Source organism: Python bivittatus, unplaced genomic scaffold (genome assembly GCF_059951505.1).
Source record: "Python bivittatus isolate LINGU-HERP-01145 unplaced genomic scaffold, Pbiv_v1 ctg000520_np1212, whole genome shotgun sequence".
Taxonomy (NCBI): domain Eukaryota; kingdom Metazoa; phylum Chordata; class Lepidosauria; order Squamata; family Pythonidae; genus Python; species Python bivittatus.
Window position 1 is genome coordinate 2,689,983 of NW_028277080.1, and position 20,698 is coordinate 2,710,680.

The 20,698-nt window shown below is 39.5% G+C and overlaps 1 protein-coding gene across 1 annotated transcript in view; it reads right to left on the reverse strand.

The window, feature by feature from the left end:
• Window positions 1-18,206, reverse strand: part of STXBP5L (syntaxin binding protein 5L) — an 83,779-nt gene extending 65,573 nt beyond the window's left edge. The window contains exons 1-4 of the mRNA XM_007424172.3: window positions 18,002-18,206; window positions 12,299-12,396; window positions 11,570-11,651; window positions 9,068-9,168 (exon numbers count right to left, since the gene is read on the reverse strand). Coding sequence (XP_007424234.2) covers window positions 9,068-9,168; window positions 11,570-11,651; window positions 12,299-12,396; window positions 18,002-18,184 — 464 coding nt within the window. The 5' untranslated portion in view covers window positions 18,185-18,206. The remainder of the gene's footprint in view (window positions 1-9,067; window positions 9,169-11,569; window positions 11,652-12,298; window positions 12,397-18,001) is intronic.
• Between the last annotated feature and the right edge of the window lie 2,492 nt (window positions 18,207-20,698).

Genomic DNA, 20,698 nt, shown 5'->3' on the forward strand with positions numbered 1-20,698 from the left:
CAACAGGCACCCAGGCCTTCTTTGTTTTTATTTTTTTCCCTTTCTGAGAAAATTTGGCATTCTGACAGTGACTTTTCACCCACAGCTACATTTTTTCTTTAGTTCCCTTCCTCTTGCAATGTTTTGGCCCATGGGTGTGATTAATATGGAGGAGGTGAGAATACTTGACCAGTCCTTTCCTAGACTTCGCAAGACATGAAAGACCAGAGCTGCACTAAGATTAGTCCAGTTAGTTACCTGATGAGAGTGCCCAGTCTAGATAGATTTGCACCTGGCAGAAAATGTCATAGTGTCTCTTCCTCTCAGTTCACCTGTTGCCTTTTAATGAAATACAATATCCATTGTTCAATGGCAGCAATCCAATTTCTGGTACAGCAGGGATCCTCTTACCACAATACAAGAGAGAACATTGATTTGAGGGAGTTCATAGCACCTTGCTTCTCTGCCAAGACACATTCCCAAAGAAGGAGGGAGCCTCACCCAGTGTCCAGGGGAAAAAATAAACTTGCTGGCTCTCTTAACATCATATGCAGATGTGCATATGGCTCCTGATCAATCATTGTAATCAATTGCTCTTCACAAACCCTTCCTACAATCTACAGCTGCTCTCCTGGATTTCCAAGAGAAGATGGAACATTTCAGAAAACTGGAAGGTACCATTTGATCCTGCTGAGGGGTTGTCATGCATTAATTTAATTCCCTCATCCCATTAGCCATCAGCACTGGCTCTTTGTAGGGTTGGCACAATCCAGGTTTGGATTCTTGAAGGGCATATCCACTCCTGTGCTGATGCCAGCTTCACTCTAACGCGATGCAAGAAAAACTTGTCCAGCCCAACACAAAGCTGGCAAGGGATTTAGCCCAAACTACAGGCTACGCCAGTTCTTCATTAGACAATCCCCCTGTGCCCTCCCAACTTTCTGTTCCAAGAAAGCCATTGCCAATGGCTTTCTTTTCTGGATGTAAATGTGTACAAAGTTAGATTAAATTTATATATGCAAAGTAGAAGTGTCAAAATGCACAATAACCAACTTTAAGATGAAATTTCATTTCTTTTTCTCAAGAATGTCTGCTGCAGCTTCTGTCAAAATCTTTTGTAGTGGCATAGTGGTTATAATGCTTGCTTGACATGCAGCATGCCTCTAGCTTGAAATCCAGAAAAAAATGTCTTTTTAACTGCTATTTTTCTTTCTTCCCTTGAGTTACCTATCTTTTGCAGGACATTTCTTTCTTTTTTATATGTCCACTGATGCACTATTTAATCATTTCCCCAGTCATTTAAAGTAGAATGCCCATCTTAATTCTAACCTTAACATTCTAGAATATGGATATAATTGGCAGGGATTTTTCCCCCAAACTCAGATTGTTTTAAAGACCTAGAATGATGATGGCATTAATTTTTGGGTGCTGAGTTTAAAATATTATTGCCCAGTTATAGATAAGTTAAACCAAAAAAATTGGTTTTTAGAATTATTTTTAAAGTGGCCATAATAGGAAATGAACGTTAAACTGGAGAAGCCTGAGAGAATATTAAAGTCTTTGGCTGGCACTGAAGGACAATAAATGAAACATCCAGTGAGGCCTGATCAGCCACTCTCCACACCTCAGCATGGAAGGGCATCTGGAGCAGGCTCACAGGGATGATCTCAATATCTTAATAAGAACATACACAAGAGCTGTTTTTTCTGACACATGATCCCAAACGTAGAAGAACTTTACAGGTTAATTCAGCACTTTGCATTGGGCCCAAACATTAACTGGGAACCAGAGGATGACCTAATATGTCAAGTGGTCACACCCACCTCAGGTAAAATACCTTGCAGTAATCAAAATAAAATGTTACCAGGACATGGGTGACTGAAAGGATGCTCCTTTTCCAGGCAGCGTAGTTGGTGATGCACAGCTTAGTCAATAAAGGGTGCTTTATCCTATAGAGGATGCTTGTCATTTTAATGAAAAGGATTAATCTAAAAGCATTATATGAATCTGACTCTTAATCCAGAAGAGGCTGAACATCACTCATCTAGATAAATAGGCCATTGACTAATAGAATCTTTGTTTCATCTAGACTGAACTTCAGTTTATTGCCTCTCATCCACTCCATCACTGTAGCCAGGAACTGTGAGTAAGCACTTTCAGTGGTTTCATCTAAATTAGATGAAAAAGAGAGGCAGAATCTTTTGCGAATTAATGACATTGCAATCTATATCCCCAACTGACCTCACTTGACAACTTCTTATAAATATTATGATATACATGGGAGAAGGAAGGGATAAGATAGTATTCTATAAGACCATGAGACTGAATAGAAATTCCCAGCACTACCTCTTGTAGATGGTCATTCAAGAATGATCCAAATCACAGCAAAGCTCTTCTGCCCAGAGACAATCTTTCCATGGTAGATGGTATCAAGGCTGGGACTACTCACTCTCATAAGAAAGAGATTATAACTTCCCAGATCCAGAAAAGAGTTCAAAAAATAGATGCTTGGCTAAACTTCATCAAGAACATTTTGTGGACTCATCCAGCTTAGATTCTGCAAATCACTCTACATGAGTCTAACCTTGAAAACACCTAGAAACTGCAGTTATCCTGGAATGCAGATGCCTGCCTGAAGACAGATGTTCACCAGTTTAGGAATATAACCCCTGTTTGGGGGGAGCTGGTATGTTTCTGGGTCCAATTCAAGGTGCTGATGGTTACCTATAAAATTGTATATGGCTTGGGATCTTGTTAGCTTTGGGATGATTTGCTCTAGATGGAATCTGCCATCTACAGTAGAGACCATATAGATCAGTGTTTGTCAACCTTGGAAACTTCCAAGTATGTGGTCTTCAACTCCCAATGTCCCTCAAACTTCTCCTTCCACCCATACCACCCAAATCCCTCTCTCCTTGATCCTGGCCACCCTCCAGAATATAAACTAGGAAGACATGCCCTATATTTCTATGCTTTGATTGGCATTTCCACCACCCGGTCACTCTGGGCCCCAGTTTCCCTAATCCGTCAGTTGTGCTTACCCACATCACCACTCCCACCTAGTTTTGATCTACATAGATCTGTATTTCCCAAACTTGGCAATTTCTAGGTGTGGAGACCTTGGATCCCAGAATTCTCATCAATGACCATGCACACAGTGGAATTCTGGGAGAGAGGGATTTGGGTGGTATGGGTGGAAGGAGAGGTTTGAGGGACATTTAGGGTCCTAGCCTAGACCTCCATCTGTCGGACAATGTTATGAATTACTGCCAGGGCAAGCAGGTATCGACAGATTATGGATACATTGCAATATTAAGTGAAGCTGTTTATGACCCATTTTGAGATATTTAATAAAAACTAATTCATTTCTTTCTCTGAATGTTAACAAAGTGACTGTGCCATCTATCTTCTCCATATTCTGTTTGGTCAGAGACACCTACAGTTCTTTGGCAAGCTCAGGGGCAATTCAAGCAGATCTGCTTGCTATTCCAGTTTTCTGGCACAGCTACAACTTTGCATTTGCTTTGTGTGTACTCCATAAAGTTTTCAGGGAGGATAACAAATATTCCACAATTATTGCAGGTCACAGCTGCAAAGTCACATCTACTGATTTCTTCTTCTAGTTCTTAAATAATTACCAGTAGAAGAAAGACTTTTATTTCTGTTTGCACTCTTTTCACATTCATAGAATAATTAAGGATGCAGTGTCCCTTTCGAAGGGGATTTTATAAAACATCACTGCAAAACATCTGCTAGTTTACCCTATTTGTTCACTCAGAAAGCTTACTCTCTGGTCATTAACTGACAAAAGATACTATGAAGCAGGAGCAATCTAATTTCTCCACAAAATGAGTGGGCAGAAAAATGGCTGCACATTTTGTCCTAGGTTTCAGATTCTACAGGGGCTGCTTGCTGTATCTTCTAAGCCTTCAGGTTATTCTCTGTCACCAAATTATTTTTTTTCTGGGAAAACAGATACATTTCCTAACATAAGCCATTATTTTAATTTTGTAAGAATTTTACGGGGCCCATGTGAGGCTCTCTGTTATTTCCAGAATGAAATATAAGACTGACTGGTGCCAACCTCCCATGTATTGCTTTTTATCACTAACATTAAAATTAAATTAAAATCCACATGATGGTTTACAGTTCTGTGTGATCATTAAAGAAAATATATAGCAATATTAAATGTGTCTATTCAGAAGCAAATACCACTGAGTTTACTAGTGGGCTTCCTCTCAAGTAAGGATGCTTGAGATTACAACCTTAAAGCCACATCATAGAAATCTATATTTTTTAAAAAGTCCAGTATGCTCCCTAAAACTGTTTCAAGTCAATGTGAATACTATTGTGAAGGCTCCTTTCTCCCACCAATTCTTCCTCCGTACTCTTTATTTCACACTAACAGCATTCAAGAAGTTTGGAGCTTGAAAGATTCTGAGCTCAACATGGCCAGTTTGAGTGTTCTTGGCTCAGAAGAGAATACCCCACATTCCAAAGCTTGGTTTCAGGTTTGTAATAAAAGGAGCATTTATTCCATATTGTTTAAATCAGTGTTTATCAACCTCAGCAATTTTAAGCATGCTGGGGAATTCTGGGAGTTGAACTCCACATATCTTGAAGTTGCCGAGGTTGAGAAACACTGGTTCAAATGATTCTGATGTCCCGTAATCAGCAGCTTATTTTCTTTTAAATTCCTTCAAGCCAGGAAGACATGGAAACTCAGCCCAGTGCCAAGAGCCAGCGAGCACAGATTCCAGCTCTGCCCCCTTCAGCTGGAGCTATTTGAGGAGGGGAAAGGAGTAGGTTGAAGAAGAGCCAGACAGGCATGTTTTCAGAGATTTAGAATCATCCTCAGCATAAGAAAAATGCTATTGCATGACAGTAGATAAATGTTTGCTAAGGGAAGAATAGAGTTCCTGGGTTGTAATGTAATATTGTTTTATGTATTTTGTGTCATTTTTTTTCCAGGCAGGTTGTTAAATGAAAAAAGGGCGTGTTGTGCACTACATGCTTTGTTCAGTTTTGTGGGTGAATTGCAAGATGGAAAAGCGCATCTAACACAGTATGTGCAAATCCCATATCCCACTATGCTGTGGAGCTTTCAGATTCTGTAGCAGTTTGTGCAGGTTGGTGAGGGTGCAAATTACGTGCTTAACTGTTGCTCCCATTTTTTGCTAGGCTAACTTTAAAAATGCTTTTTCTAAAATAATTAAATAAAAACAATCTCCTTATCCAATTTCTGCCCAGTAATACTTAGCATATGGACCATAAAGAAGGCTGAGCACCGAAGAATTGATGCCTTTGAACTGTGGTGCCACAGAAGACTCTTAAGAGTCCCCTGGACTGCTAGGAGGTCAAACCAGTCAATCTTAAAGGAAATCAACCCTGATTGTTCATTGGAAGGACTGATAATGAAGCTCAAGCTCAGATACTTTGGTCACCTAATGCGAAGAGAGGAGTCTTTGGAAAAGACCCTGATGCTGGGAAAGATTGAAGGCAAAAGGAGAAGAGGATGGCAGAGGATTAGATAGCATCACTGAAGCAATGAGCATGAAACTGAGCAAACTCAGGGAGGCAGTGAAGGACAGGAAGGCCTGGTGCAATATGGTCCATGGCGTCACGAAGAGTCAGACACGACTTAATGACTGAACAACAACATAGATTATGACTTAACCTACTTTTGCCAACTTTAGATGAAAAATAAAGACAAAGTAGTTTTGTCCCTATGGCCATACCTTAACACCTGAAATATTTCAAGTTTTTGTTCTGTCAAAACATGGATTATTTGAGCCATTTCTAATTTTGCTCATCAGAACATGGGACACTCAAAATGTTCTAAGATGGGCTGTTTTGTTCTCAGCTCACAATGAATTTTTTTGCCATTTCATGCATACCCCTACTTCACTGCCAAGTAAATCCCTAAAGTCTTCTAAAAAAGCAAAGCAAAACAAAACATACCCAATCCATCAGCAGATTGATAACAAGGCGAGATAATACACTGCAAACACTACAGTAGGGGCCCAACACCAGTGGGTACTTTGCCATAACCCTTTGTGCCCACAGTGCCAGATCTCTTCATCCCTTAACATAGGGTAGGTGACCCACTGACTACCTTTGGCCTCCAGCACCCCAAGATTGCACTTTTAAAATTTGGAAGTAAAAAAATTGAAATCTTGTCCTTTTTCATTCAAATCAGAATGGAAGAAGAATACCTTGGGTAGCCTTCCGCTTCCATTTCTACTCTTAATTCCAATATGTAATAAAGGTTAGAAGATTGATTTGGGCCTGATTTTTTTAGGGATAGGAATGGAAGCAGGAAACGACTGGGATTCAAACCATTGCCATACCAATCCTTAAAGCTCTATCTGTGAAAAACACCCCCAATCTGGCCTGAAAAATGGCTATCTGAGGACATTTTGAGAGGGGATTAAGGATGGAATAGGAGCAGTTGTCTGCCAGAGATCTTGTGCTCCCATTCCCACCCTGTTAAAAAAAGGGGGGGTGAAAAAATGTGGCTTCACCTCTTCTGGTGTGTGCGTGTGTGTGTGTATGTGTATGCTATTTAGTTATTTTGTGTTTTGTTCAATTTATATAGCTGCCCATCTCACATATGTGATTCTGGGTACCTCACAACAATTAAAAACAACATCAAGAATGATAAACAAATGCAACTAAAGACAGCAAACATATAAAACCATACTAAAGCCATTACTAAAAACCATATTAAAACACAAAAACACAGTCACGAGATATTCTCCTGAGTTCATGTAAAAAGTCTGAAGGCAGAGTTACAGTCTCCACTCCTGCAGACATTACCCAACTGCCTTATCATACAATCAGTATACAATTGTATGAAAAAGAAAATACACCCTCTTTGAGTTCTATGGTTTTACATATCAGGACATAATAAGAATCATCTGGTCCTTAGCAGTTCTCAAAAGTAGGTAAATACAACCTCAGATGAACAACAACACATGACATATTATGCCATGTCATCATTTATTTTACAAAAAGAAAGCCAAAATGGAGAAGCCATGTGTGAAAAACTAAGTACACCTTATGATTCAATAGCTTGTAGAACCACCTTTAGCAGCAATAACTTGAAGTAATCATTTTCTGTATGACTTTATCAGCCTCTCACATCGTTGTGGAGCAATTTTGGCCCACTCTTCTTTACAACATTGCTTCAGTTTATTGAGGGTTGCGGGCATTTGTTTATGCACAGCTCTCTTGAGGTCCCACCACAGCATTTCAATGGGGTTGAGGTCTGGACTTTGACTGGACCACTGCAAAACCTTGATTTTTTTCTTTTTCAGCCATTCTGTTGTAGATTTGCTGGTGTGCTTGGGATCATTGTCCTGTTGCATGACCCAATGTCGGCCAAGCTTTAGCTGTCGGATAGATGGCCTCACATTTGACTCTAGAATACTTTGGTATACAGAGGAGTTCATGGTCGACTCCATGACTGCAAGGTGCCCAGGTCCTGTGGCTGCAAAACAAGCCCAAATCATCACCTCTCCACCACTGTGCTTGACGGTTGGCATGAGATGTTTGTGCTGATATGCTGTGTTTGGTTTTTGCCAAACGTGGCGCTGTGCATTATGGCCAAACATCTCCACTTTGGTCTCGTCTGTCCAAAGGACAGTGTTCCAGAAGTCTTGTGATTTGTTCAGATGCAACTTTGCAAACCTAAGCTGTGTTGCCATGTTCTTTTTAGAGAGAAGAGGGTTTCTCCTGGCAACCCTTCCAAACAGATCATACTTGTTCAGTCTTTTTCTAATTGTACTGTCATGAACTTTAACATTTAACATGCTGAGGCCTGCAGAATCTGAGATGTAACTCTTGGATTTTTTGCAATTTCTCTGAGCATTGCACGGTCTGACCTTGGGGTGAATTTACTGGGACGTCCACTCCTGGGAAGATTGGCAACTGTCTTGAATGCTTTCCACTTGTGAATAATCTTCCTCACTGTAGAATGATGGACTTTCAGTTGTTTGGAAATGGCCTTATAACCCTTCCCAGACTGATGGGCAGCAACAATTGCTTCTCTAAGATCATTGCTGATGTCTTTACTCTTTGGCATTGTGTTAACACACACCTCAATGCTCGAGACCAGCAAACTCCTAAAACTTCAGCTTTTATAGAGGTAGTCACACTTGCTGATGATCAGTTGATCAAGGGCATTTGATTAGCAGCACCTAGCTGCTACTTAGCCTCTTCATACCTATGGAAGCAGTAAGGGTGTACTTAGTTTTTCACACATGGCTTCTCCATTTTGGCTTTCTTGTTGTAAAATAAATGATGACATGGTGTAATATATCATGTGTTGTTGTTCATCTGAGGTTGTATTTACCTACTTTTGAAAACTGCTAAGGACCAGATGATTTTTATTACGTCCTAATACGTAACACCATAGAACTCAAAGAGGGTGTACTTTCTTTTTCACATGACTGTAGGCAGGTTTGCATCACAGAAATTAAATTATTAAATAAATAAAAAAAATAATTAGATTAATGTTTATGAACCAAGTTTAACAAATGTTGCTTTATATGACACTGCCCTTGAGCTGGGATGAAAACTGTTACTCTCGTGGGATGTATCTTGTATTGCCAAATCACAATTACACTAACATTCAAAGCTGTACTAACCTTTCAGCTACATTAAAATTACTAATTCAGCAGTATAGAGCAAAAATTGCATTCAGAATGAATCAAGATTTTCTTCTGCAGACTACACTTCCCTATGTTTTTTCTATAATGCTATTAATCCTGTTTAAAAACTCTCAAGGACAGATTCCAGAGTCTGAAAAGTGGAAACGAACTCATTCCACACAAAATGCTTGGGCAGAGTAATGGCTACACGGTTGAAAGACTCGTTAAATAAAAAGTTGTGAATCAGGGCAGAGGTGAGGGGTCCCTGGACACATGGGCCAGGGGTACCCCCTTCATCCCCTGGTTAATCTGGAACTGCTCCAGGAGCTGCTTAAGCTGGCTTGCATAAATATCATGAATAAGGTTTCAGTATCCCATCAAAAACACAAGAGTCAAATCAGATAAGTAAGATATGAAAACTTCTGAAGTCTTACCGTTCTCGGTTAAATTTCAGAGAATGAAGAATTGCTGGTCGTTTCTGTCTTAGATTCCACAAATGGAGCATGTCGTCTGAACTTGCGCTAACCAAAGCACCCTAACAAGAAAGGAGTATACTATGTCTTATTACAATCATATAGACTTTCCTGGGAAAGTGGCCATTTTAGAAAGATAGTTTGGACCATACATTGCTATTCCACATCTGCTTCTTGCTGAGCAAGCTGACCTGATTCAGGAGAATGTGATTCCTAGTTCTTTTCACCTACCCCTGCAGCAGCATTCCTTTCATTCTCCTCATTACCCTTATTCTCAGGGCTACTGGTAGGCCAACAGAGAATAAAATAAAACTGCCCAACTTCTTAAAAGAAAGAACAAAGGAATGCTCTTTGGCTATTCCATCATTCAGTTCTGTGTACTCTTCCTCCCTCTGATCCTGCTTGCAGAGCTGATCTGATGAAAGGCAGCTGCTTCGGGGCCTGGCTTCCAAATCTTAACTGAGCAAGCCCCCCAGACGGGGCAGGACCACAGCTATTCAGCCTGTTCCTGGTGGCTGTTGCTCTGAGATAGAAATGGGAAGCAAAATAAGCAAGGTAGGTACTGGCTGTAATATTGTGAACCTGTAAATTTTGAAAAATGTACATGTATTGTAGACTGCGCAGAAGGAATATTTACTCAGCATATACATAGTTACAAAGCTATTCATGATTACATATTCTCATGCCAGTCAAGCCATTAATCAATGTCTTAATTTGCCTCCCAATTTACATAATGTTGCTGTTATTCAATTTGCAAGGGCAAAATCAAGAAAATTATATTTGGAACACAAGGAAAGTAACACATCCTTTTGCTGTACTAGTCCTCAGGACTCATGGTTTTCTCAAAATGGTTGCTCATGCAGAACCCTGAGTAACTGATTAAAAAAATCTCATTAACAGTTTGACCTTGTGGAGGCTGTTAATCTTTGAAACCTACTCCCCCTGGCCTAGAAACTGTGCTCAGTGCCTTCCATTCTGGTATTACATTATTGCACCTGTATAACTGCAGAGTTTCCTTACAAATTACTGGTACATTGCTTTGTGCTTGGTGCTCTCTACACAGCTGAGAGTCTTTTCCATCTGCTCTAGGTGAGGATTGCATTGATGGAAAGCCACCTTGATCTTCTGAAACCCTTGCCTGAATATTGGCTTTTCTCTTTGTAGAGCAGAACATTCATTCCTTTTTACGTTTGTATGCTTGAACAGACTTATGCTTAAACAGCTGATTTGAAACCAAGAGACCAACCTTTTTTTTAAAGCAAATGCTTATCAAAGAATCACTATATTCATTCATTTTGGGGTCTCCAAATGGCCCACTTTATCTGTATCTTATTTAGTTTTCACCATCCATTCACCTAACAAGACTATTTCTCTGGAGTCTATCGACAGAACAGCCTTGTGGCCTCTGATGACAAACAAATTTATCATGGAACAATAACATTCTTTGTATTTCCATTTTAATTATCATAATTCCCTGGAGTATAGCATGTTAACTATCAACAGCCTATTAATTCCTTCTTTCATACACAACCAGAATAATCTAGAGGATACTGATTCATACTTTCTAGATTTCAGCTCCTTAATTCATCATTATATCTATCCTCCACTTCTTAGATATTCAGTTCTACTTAACTCTACTCCTCAACATCAGACCACCTTCAATAAACCCTTCCTCTTTCACAGGCAGACAATATATTTATTTCCCCTATTTTCTTTTAATTGATTCATGCTCTTTATAATTTTCTCCTCTTACATTCTAAGTTGCATCTTCTGTAAGCCATGATGGTCACAGATGGGCTCATATATACTGATCTCTGCTGCCCACCACAGCTTTGGTCAATCAAGGCTTTACATAGTGATTTTAGTAAGACAGAGAGGGAATAGACTACTATACCAGCCCTCATCATACTCATGTACATGCAACATTCTCTGCTAAAAATCAAGAATAATACTGGTCAGTTTTAGTACATTTTAAGCAGGATGCCATGAGCTCATCCAAAGCCCAGTATTACTCCAAGCATACTCCCACTATTCTATGGAAGCTACCATTTCTAATCTAGACACTACATTGCAAGCCAACATACTATTAGCTGTATCCCACCAACTAGAAGGCATATGTGGTGTACTGACACACATTTAAGAGATACTTATTGTGCATTTATTTTGAATTTAAGTATTTATCATATTTATAATTAAGCTACAGAATTGTAGAATTTAAATGGAAATAAAAGATTTATAGTATACTTGACCATTATGAACTATTCAAAGTTATATTCTGAATTTTGATGGCTTCACTAATTACTTACAAAACAGTAAAAATCTAAAGTAACAGAAGTGTATGAGTGACAATCTAGACCAAGATTTCATGTTTGTTAATATTTCTCTTCTAAAACTTATTTTCTGAGACAGTGACCAAAACAGTCCAGTGTGGCTATAGCATAATTCTTATTAATGAAGCCTTACCTCATTAATTAAAAATTGAAGCTGCAGAACAGCAGCACCACTTTCATGCTGACAATAACAATCAACACCTGGCCTGCCCAATCTGTTAAGCATCACAGTCAAGGATCAGTTTGCTTAGGTTGATTGCTGAAATAAGAGCAATACAAAATCAAAGCAGAATTAACCTTTGTTTTTACTAATCAGGGAAGATAATTAAAAGCAGCCTGTGTAAAGGGTTAGAGACTTCACAAATCTATCTTCATCCCAGATCACAAGTCATAAGGGATTCAAGCACGGCAATTTATTCATCCTACCCCAATATGAGTAACAGTATTCCAATGGTCAAGCAATATCCTATAGTTCTTGGAGCCATTGAGCAACCTTGGTTCTGGTTGGGGTGACTTTTGTGGGATACATTGTGTTGGTATTTTTAAGTGTTTTGTACATCTCAGATGTTGATAACTAATTCAGTAGTTAGTCCAAAGGACTGGAACCCAGAGTGAGGTCCAATTTCAGTTGATTTTTATTATGTCCTGATACGTAAAACCATAGAACTCAAAGAGGGTGTATTTTCTTTTTCACACGACTAGAACTAGAACAAAATTTTGGATTATGCTGCCACAAAGAAAAATAGCAAAGTATAGTTGAGAAATTAATCTGTATTTTATCTGGATGAAGATGAAACAAAACAAACTGATAAAACTGTAAAATGTAGTTGAAGCTATCATAATGTACAATAGCAAAGGATACATGCGTATTGCACCCGTTCTTGTTCCAATAGCCAGAATCTTTTGAACTGGGTCAAAAGCTAAGACAGTGGGCAGATATGGAAATCCATGACGAACTGTCTGAAATAGAAAATATAAATTTTAGTGAGGAAGAACATGTAGTTGTAATTGACAGATATGTTTTCTATGGTTCCTTAATTTTTATTTTCTAAAGCAAATAAAAAACTGGATAATCAAAATAATTAAGTGGCTGCTCGGTGATAAAAAATAAATTAACTCATTATAAGTCTAACTTCTATTGCATTGACCAGTTAAATTATATGCATTTTAAACTTACAGATTATCCTGAAGTATGGAAAATTTTCACGCAAAATATTGGGTAGCAGCAGGCAGTCTAACATAGCCTATTGACTGCAGAAATCCAGCTCAAATCAGTGGGGGAAGGGGGTAAAATATACATTATAAGAATTTTTTTTTTTAACTTCCAGCTTTGAGCAGACATTCATTGTGGAAGGAGATAATTACAGAGCTTCTGAGGTTCACTGTATTACACTTGCTTACAAATTAGCTAAGAAAAAAATCCAAAAGAAAAGCAAAAGAAAAGGCTCTGCTCAGTCACTCATGCCCTGGTCACCTCCCGAGTGGACTACTATAATGCATTCTACATGGGGCTGCCCTTGAAGAGTATCCGGAAGCTTCAGCTGGTGCAAAATGCAGTGGCACAGGCAGTTATGTCTGCTCCTAGGATGGCACATGTTACACTTCTGCTCCACGAGCGGCATTGGTTGCCGGTTTGCTTCCAGGTCCAATTCAAGGTGCTAGTTTTGACCTTTAAAGCCCTTCGTGGAATGGGGCCGAGTTATCTGAGGGACCGCATCCACCCGATTACATCTACCCATCCTATCAGGTCCGACAGGAGAGGCATGCTGCAGGTCCCATCTGTATTTTCACCTGGTGGGACACAGGAAATGGGCCTTTTCTGCCGTGGTACCCACCCTGTGGAACATCTCCCCCACCCCCAGGTGAGAATGGCCCCATCCTTGACATCCTTTCGGAAGTCCCTTAAAAGATGACTGTGTCAGCAGGCCTGGGGATCTCAAAGAAATGGTGATTTGATGAGATGGCTGCATTGTTTTTAACACCAATTTTCTCCACTGTCTTGTTATTAATAGTGTTGTTGATGTCTTTTAATTATAGTTTTTTTAACATTTTGATTTTATAATTATTTTTATTATAAGCCACCTAGAGTCACTTTACTGTGATATGGGCAGCTATATAATTGTGATAGAGAAATAAATAAATGAATCCAATATTCCAGACAGAGTACAAGATCTGCTTCAAATGTCCAAATATCTCTGCAGAGATTGGAGAGAGTTCAAAATATTACAGGTACCCAGGAGATTCTAACAAAATTATTACTTAGGAATAGAGACAGATACGTGAATGGAGGCTGAAATTAAATACTCAGTGCCGTAACTTGAACAGAGATATAAAGAAAATCAGATATAGCACATACAGAATCAGAATCCTAGTGCAAATTCCTGGCTACATGAGTTTACTATTTCTACAGAAAGAAAAGTCTTCCTGATGCAAATGTAATTTCTTGGGCTTCTCTAACTTCTTAGAGCAGCGTTTCTCAATCTTGGGAACTTTAAGATGTGTGGACTTCAACTCTTCCATGCTGGCTGGGGAATTCTGGGAGTTGAAGCCCACACATCTGAAAGTTCACAAGGTTGAGAAATACTGTTTTAGAGATTCTCAACATTAATCACATCCACTGTGGATGTGGATGATAGACACACCCTTCCTTCCCCAGCCATTCTCCACATACTTCTGTCTCTGTCCCTGTCCCTGTCTTTCTTTTGTAACAAAGAAACTACCAGAGGGGTAATTTTACTCTGAGAGCATGTACATGGCAAAGAGCCATCTCCCAGTTACGGAGATGTGGATTGTGAGTCAACAGGGATCATGGCTGGGGCGCACAGCCTTTCCTCCAACATATTTTTAAACCTTGCATGTGCAAACCTGAGCCCCTGCAGCCACCCAGACTTCTGGATTCTATCGACAGAACAGACTTATGGCCTCTGATGAGAAACAAATTTATCATGAAACAATAAGATTCTTTGTGGTATTTGCTGCAAAAGGCTAACAAATCAATCCTTCTTGAAACTGTTTTCTTTAAAACTCTTTCTTTCCCTCCTCTTGACTCAATTGCCATATTCTGTAAGCTCACATTTTTTAGATTTTCAAAATAATTTTTATGTATAAACATTTGCTTTTCCTGTAGACACTTCATAGTAAAGCATGACATTACAATATGAAGTTTTCCATAGCATCTTCCTGTATCAGAAAATGTAAAATTAGTTTGCAATAAGTAAAGGGCACCTCAATATATTTTGTTTTTTTTAAAAAAACACATTATTAATAGGCACAAGGAAAAACAACCATTTCTGATATAAGAGACAATAGAAATGGAATAAGATATTTTAAAGCACCAGTGTCAGGAAATCAATTCTACAGGTAGACTAAAACTACTTTTATTGAGATTGGCTATAATATCAGAATCTTACAAGTCCGATCATGCTATACCTCCTCCTCCTTCTTACAATTTAGTGAATTAGGGAGGCATTTGTCTGAGCCACTTCCAAATGTTATCTCATTGTGGACTTAAATAATGTTTTAGCCCCTTTTGCCTAGGTAATGGTTCCTACATATCTCTGTCGAGGTCATCTTCCTCATGCTTTATAACCAGATATAAATTCTATCTTCAGCTCAGATGTTAGAGGGAAAGGATGGAGTGCTTTCTGGAAAAGATTCCTTGTGGTTTTTTCCCCCTAAGATCCTCAGGACAGTGAATAAAGGAAATATCTTGCCTTTTTTCTTCCATCCTCTATCTAGAACTCAAGGGCTGACAGTCACCAGACAAGGGCATTTGATATTTTAATTGATTGATGACAGGCTGTGTGCAGTGTCCTTGGAGATCCCTCAAATCAAACTGGATTTCATTTTTTTTTAAGGTTATGGAATTTGGGGGATTTTTAGCCTTTTACCCAAAGCATGTCCATTAAAAACCTCAACTCTCCATAAAGAATTACAGTGATTTCACACACACACACACACACACACACCATTCTTGAAGGAGATTTTAAAGGAGCAAAATGGCAGCTGTAAGCTTGCCCTTTAATGCTCCAAAAGGGGAAAAAGTAGCCAATCTACTGTAGCAAAAAGAGGAAGTGCAGTTTTCAGGGTGAAGAAGGTTGGTTTCTTCTGTTTGTGTATGATGGGAAGGAGAGGGAGCACATTCTGAGCAATGGAAAATGGGAAATTTTTCCTTTAAGCATCTCAGTGGGAGATAAAACCTACAGGAACCATCTCCCACCCCAAACTTCATGCTTCTCTTTGTGTCAAGATAGTTGTTATAATGTGGCATGAACACAATAGTACCTCTTCCATTTTTTGTTTTGGACTATTGTTTTCAACTAATGTATAAAATATTTAATTTATCTTCTGTTCTCAGTTACAACTGTGTATTTATAGATTCTCACAAGCTCTATTCAGTGTTGCTAAACTGGACATTGGAAGCTGCTAATTCTGCTTCCAACATCTTGCATAAGACCGTGCTTCCTATCAAGGAGTTTCTGCATTCAGAATGAAGCTCTGAAGGGAGGAAGGCTTTGCAGAGGATTGTATATGTGGACACTCCCACATAATTCATGATCCTGTGGATGTTAAATTGTATGGCCTCCACTTGCTCATCCCAAGGTGAGAATGCCTTTTCCCTTCTGGTTCTCATACAACTCTCTAGCTGCTCTAGACTCTTATCTGCTCCCGCAATTACAGCTGTACAGAATTGACAGGTATTCTTTCCTTCCAAGACCAGTTCTAAAGAACCCTACATTGGATCCCTCAGAGACCTGCAATGATAGACTCGTCTCTAACCTTCCATAGTTAAAGGGACCGAGGGCGTGGCAGTTTCTCAACAATGGGAAGCAGCGTTCACAAACTCATGGCCTGTGAGGGTTCTGTATGAGTCAGCTTTCTCACAGCCCAAAACAATGCAACAGGCCATGAGTTTGTGGATCCCACTTAGAAAACAAAAACCCTTCCAATGCCTCCTGAAATCCAATTGGATCCAATATCCTTTTGGGGTCCATCCTAAAGGATCCATTTCCCTAGATATGGAATATAGCCAGAAATCCAGCTAACCACGTGAAGGCTCATCCAGGACAACTGAGGGATTGGCGGCATCCCCACCTGTGGAACACCTCCCTCATCAAATATCAAATTGAGCATATTTCATGTATCATGTATCAGGCCTGCTACCAACTAGAATAAACTCATAATTGCTCCTGACTACTTAGTTAAACTCCTCAGCCATTCCAGACACACAAGTTTCAAGCTGAAGCAGGAAATAATCCAGGACTGGGAGCCTGGGGGATTCCAACACCAGCTCTGCCTAGAGATTCTGCTAGGCAGTGGTATAGGTGTTACCCTAAGAGAATCCTCAATCTATTCCAGCTCCCGAGACTAAGATACCACACACCCAGTCTCTCACAAAAATATGGGTAAAGGAAATAATTGTGTTCTATCAAAACAGATGTTTTTCCAGATTCGATTATAAAACATTTTAAAATTAAGTATCTAAAATTCCATCTAAAATCAGAAGCTTAAAATCAATGCCTTCAAAATAGACTGAATTATAATTAAACCAGCAATTAATGGAAATTTTAAAAAACTGAAATAAACCTAATGAAGCTGTTCATTATGCTGTTCATTACTGCAGCATAAAAGAGTTTATATTAAAAGGAGTGCCTTTGCTTGGTGCTAAAAAGGGGGGTTCTGGCAGAAGACACCTCCGTATGGCTGACCCAACTGAACTGAATGTATACTGTACAGGAGAAAGACACAGAGAGAAAGAATCTGTGAATATAAATGACAAGTGTTTGTGTGGGTGTATGTATTCTAGCCTGCCCACCAGCCTTTTGGCCCCACTGAAGCATTTAAGGCAGATGAACGCAACTCCCTGGTCTATCAAGATTGCCTACTCCTTAGCCAAAGGGGCTAACTTTTATCATAGTACAATTAAAAATAAACCGATGAAATTTGCAACACATAAGAGAAGAATACTGATTTATCCAAAAGGATCAAACTTTTATTAATCATCATTTAAATAAGGCTTAATGCAAAGGTTTCCAAAATGAATGAAGCAAAATAATAATAATAATAATAATAATAATAATACTTTTTTCTTTCCATGATGACGTGAGTTCTGGATATTAAGTATGATCTTTTTATAATCTAGGTTATAATTTTATTATAATATATTCAAAGGTAGCTATGAAACAAAAAGTAGTGAAACCTTGATAAGCAAAACCAAAAAAGAGACAGAATGTTGTCTTTTCCCATACTTAAAATTTCTGGATGTTTAACATAAGAAAAAGTAGGTTTGCTTTTCATTTTCAAGTAAAATCCCCACAAAATTTAGGTTGCATGTGATCAACTCAGACATGGGTCCCAAATATTTTTTTTTAATCATTACTGATGCTTATTGCAGGTGCTGAGTTTTTGTTCTGATTTCATTGTACAAAATATAAAGCAGTTATTGGGGGGGGGGGAGTGGGAAAAATAAAATGCAGCCAATATTTAAGAGAATTAAAATTGGCCTGTTAAAACTGACCGCTAGCTTTTTGAGGGTTGATGTTTACAGAAAGCATTCAGCTCTTACCTTGCATATCTGAAAGTGGTCTGCAGTCAGCGTCTCCTGAATTTCATCCCTGGGTGTCCCTGCAGCCTCTCCGGAGTTCCCAGAGTTCTTTCCAGGCCCACTGCCACCGCTACTACTACTGCAGTTTCCACTAGGGGATGAAGTTAAACCATCCAAAACTTTGTGAAAACTAAATTTCTTCATTTTGAAGAAAAAGTCTCAAGATTAATTTCACTTAGGAGAACTCCTTGGGTTTGATAGTTTCACATTTAGCAAAGAACGCTACCTCCCACAAAGAATCTCTCAATTTTTCCAGCAATACAGCAGTATGGTATTTTCTATTAACATGAATGAAATATATAAAGACTCCATTTTAATTTTTTTTTAAAAAAAGAGGGCAAGGGATACTGTAAAATGACATTAGGGAAGAACAATCTGAAGGCTAGGAATTCAAAAGTGATAATTATGGCTCCTTCTTAAAGAATTAATATTTATAAAATTAGTAATCCAAATTTAAGCCAGATCATGCCTTCCTGTTGGAAAAATATTTTTATATTTAAGTAATTGAAATTGTAGTCCTGCAAGCCACCTTCTATAATAATTTTATTACAATCTTAGATATGATTCTTTTGAGGAAGAATTGTTTCCTACTGTCTGCTTGCTTTTCAAAATCTCCACTTCTACACTAGATTGTCCATGTTTTGCAACATTTGTAGATTCCCTTTGATCTTTCTTGACAACTTTTATATTTAGTCTTTAGAGTGAGTAATCAATTCTTCAGTATCCAACTAACCTCCACCTTTGTGAATAAATGACATTATTTTGCAATCTGAAGTATTTTCCTCTGCTTCACAACTACACTGTTCCCTCCCAGTGCTAGCCTCCCACTCTGATTGCAATGTCGCTATATTATCCAGCTCCAGAAGAAAACCACAGTTTATTAATTGTGATGTATCCACTCATATTCTAATTAAATAAATATCAAATCAGTGTCTTTTGGAAAGATCTCTGTAGGTCTCTGAGCAAGAGACTAAAGGATCCTTTTGTTACCAAGTAATTTGTGGATACAAGGCTGATTGCCTTCACTGCAAAGGGGCACGAAAAAAGTAGGGTTCCCTACTAGACCTTGATGAAATCAGCTATGGGGCTGACCCACAACATCCAAACCAATGAAAAGTGCAGGAACACGAATTGCGCCTGGAAATAAATTGCGTCCCAACAAGCTGGTCCCAACTGGCAGACACGAAAGAGGGTGTCCGATCACAGCTTCACGAATTGCGGGCAAGCGTCTAGATCTCCCGCAAACTGAGGGAGGATTGCGCAATCCTCCGGTCGCGTAGCCGTTAGCGGTGCCGCAGTTCCCCGACCGATTCGTCCAGCAGCTCTCCAAGGTCCTGAAACCACAAGCGACGGCGGCAGCAACAGCGGCTCCTCCTCCAGGCTCACCCGTCTCGCGCGCCAAAACTAGAGAGAATGGTTTTGCTGAGGAAAGGGATGGTGGACGACGAAAAGCTCACTAACGGGTAATCAGCATGCAGTCTTAAGAAGGAGCGGAGTTGGAAGAAACCAGGACGAAGCAAAAGATTAGAGGAAAGGAAGAACGTCCCAACTAGGAAGATACTGCGATAGACCGAAGGAGGTCAGATTAGAGGAATGCTAAAACATAACTCAGAGCATCCGGACTTGACTCCGCTTAAACAGAAGTCTCCGCTCGGCCAATAGGGAACGGCAAAGGGACCAAAATGCTGCAGCGCGGGTCCGGAACCTTCTTGCCGCTTCCTCCTTCACAGCGCTGGAAAAAATGGCTGAAAGAGGAAACGCCGGCGATTATCGGGGAGAGGGGAGTGAATGGGAGCAGGCAGAGCGCTTGCGCGCGCAACCGTATAGCCTCGTCGGGTGGTACCTGCTGCCGTGTCATCGTCCTCCCTGATTGACCCGAGGGGAGCTGGAGGGGGCGCTGCTGTCTTCCACCCGGCTGGCTTCACTGCTTCCACATTAAAGGCAGCGCTGAGAGAAAAACATTGGACAAGATCCGACGCCCTAACACTCAGACTGCAGTTCGGAGTCGCAAACATACTTCGGAGACAGTAATGTTAATCGAACTCTGAAATTTATCCTGAGCATCAGTTGGTAAGTTCCCTGGGGATTGGGACCAGAACGGGACCCCGGTGAAGTTTGCTTCTGAAACCCCGGGAGTGCGGGAAAAAAGCCAGCAGGAACAGCCCAGCCGCGGGGACACTTTGTCTTTTAAAATAGCACTTATTTATATATATTGTTAAACGTAGCACCATCAAGAGATTATAGCAGAACTAAAATTTAGTCTGTAACATTAATAGTAATTATCTCTAGCAACTAAAGACATAGCAAGTAGCAGCGTCCACAGCGAACTAACAACACACAGTGACATTATGCAAGACCCATTCTTAAATGCTTACCTTCTGTCTGAAGCAAGTAAGTCATGGTATTTGCATGACATAACATGTTGCCTCCCTTCCACAAATACTCATGATAGCAAGGCTTAAAAATGTTATCCCCAGTTCACGAAAGATCCTGCATTATGTTTCAGTTATTTTGGCAATGGTTGTATAATTGTTTTTATTCTATTTTGTCTCCCCTCCCCCGTTACTTTGCAAAGGTACTGTATTTATTAAATAGGTATATTGAATTAATTTTTCTCAGTAAACCTTACAGCTATAAAATCACCATAATCTCAAATAC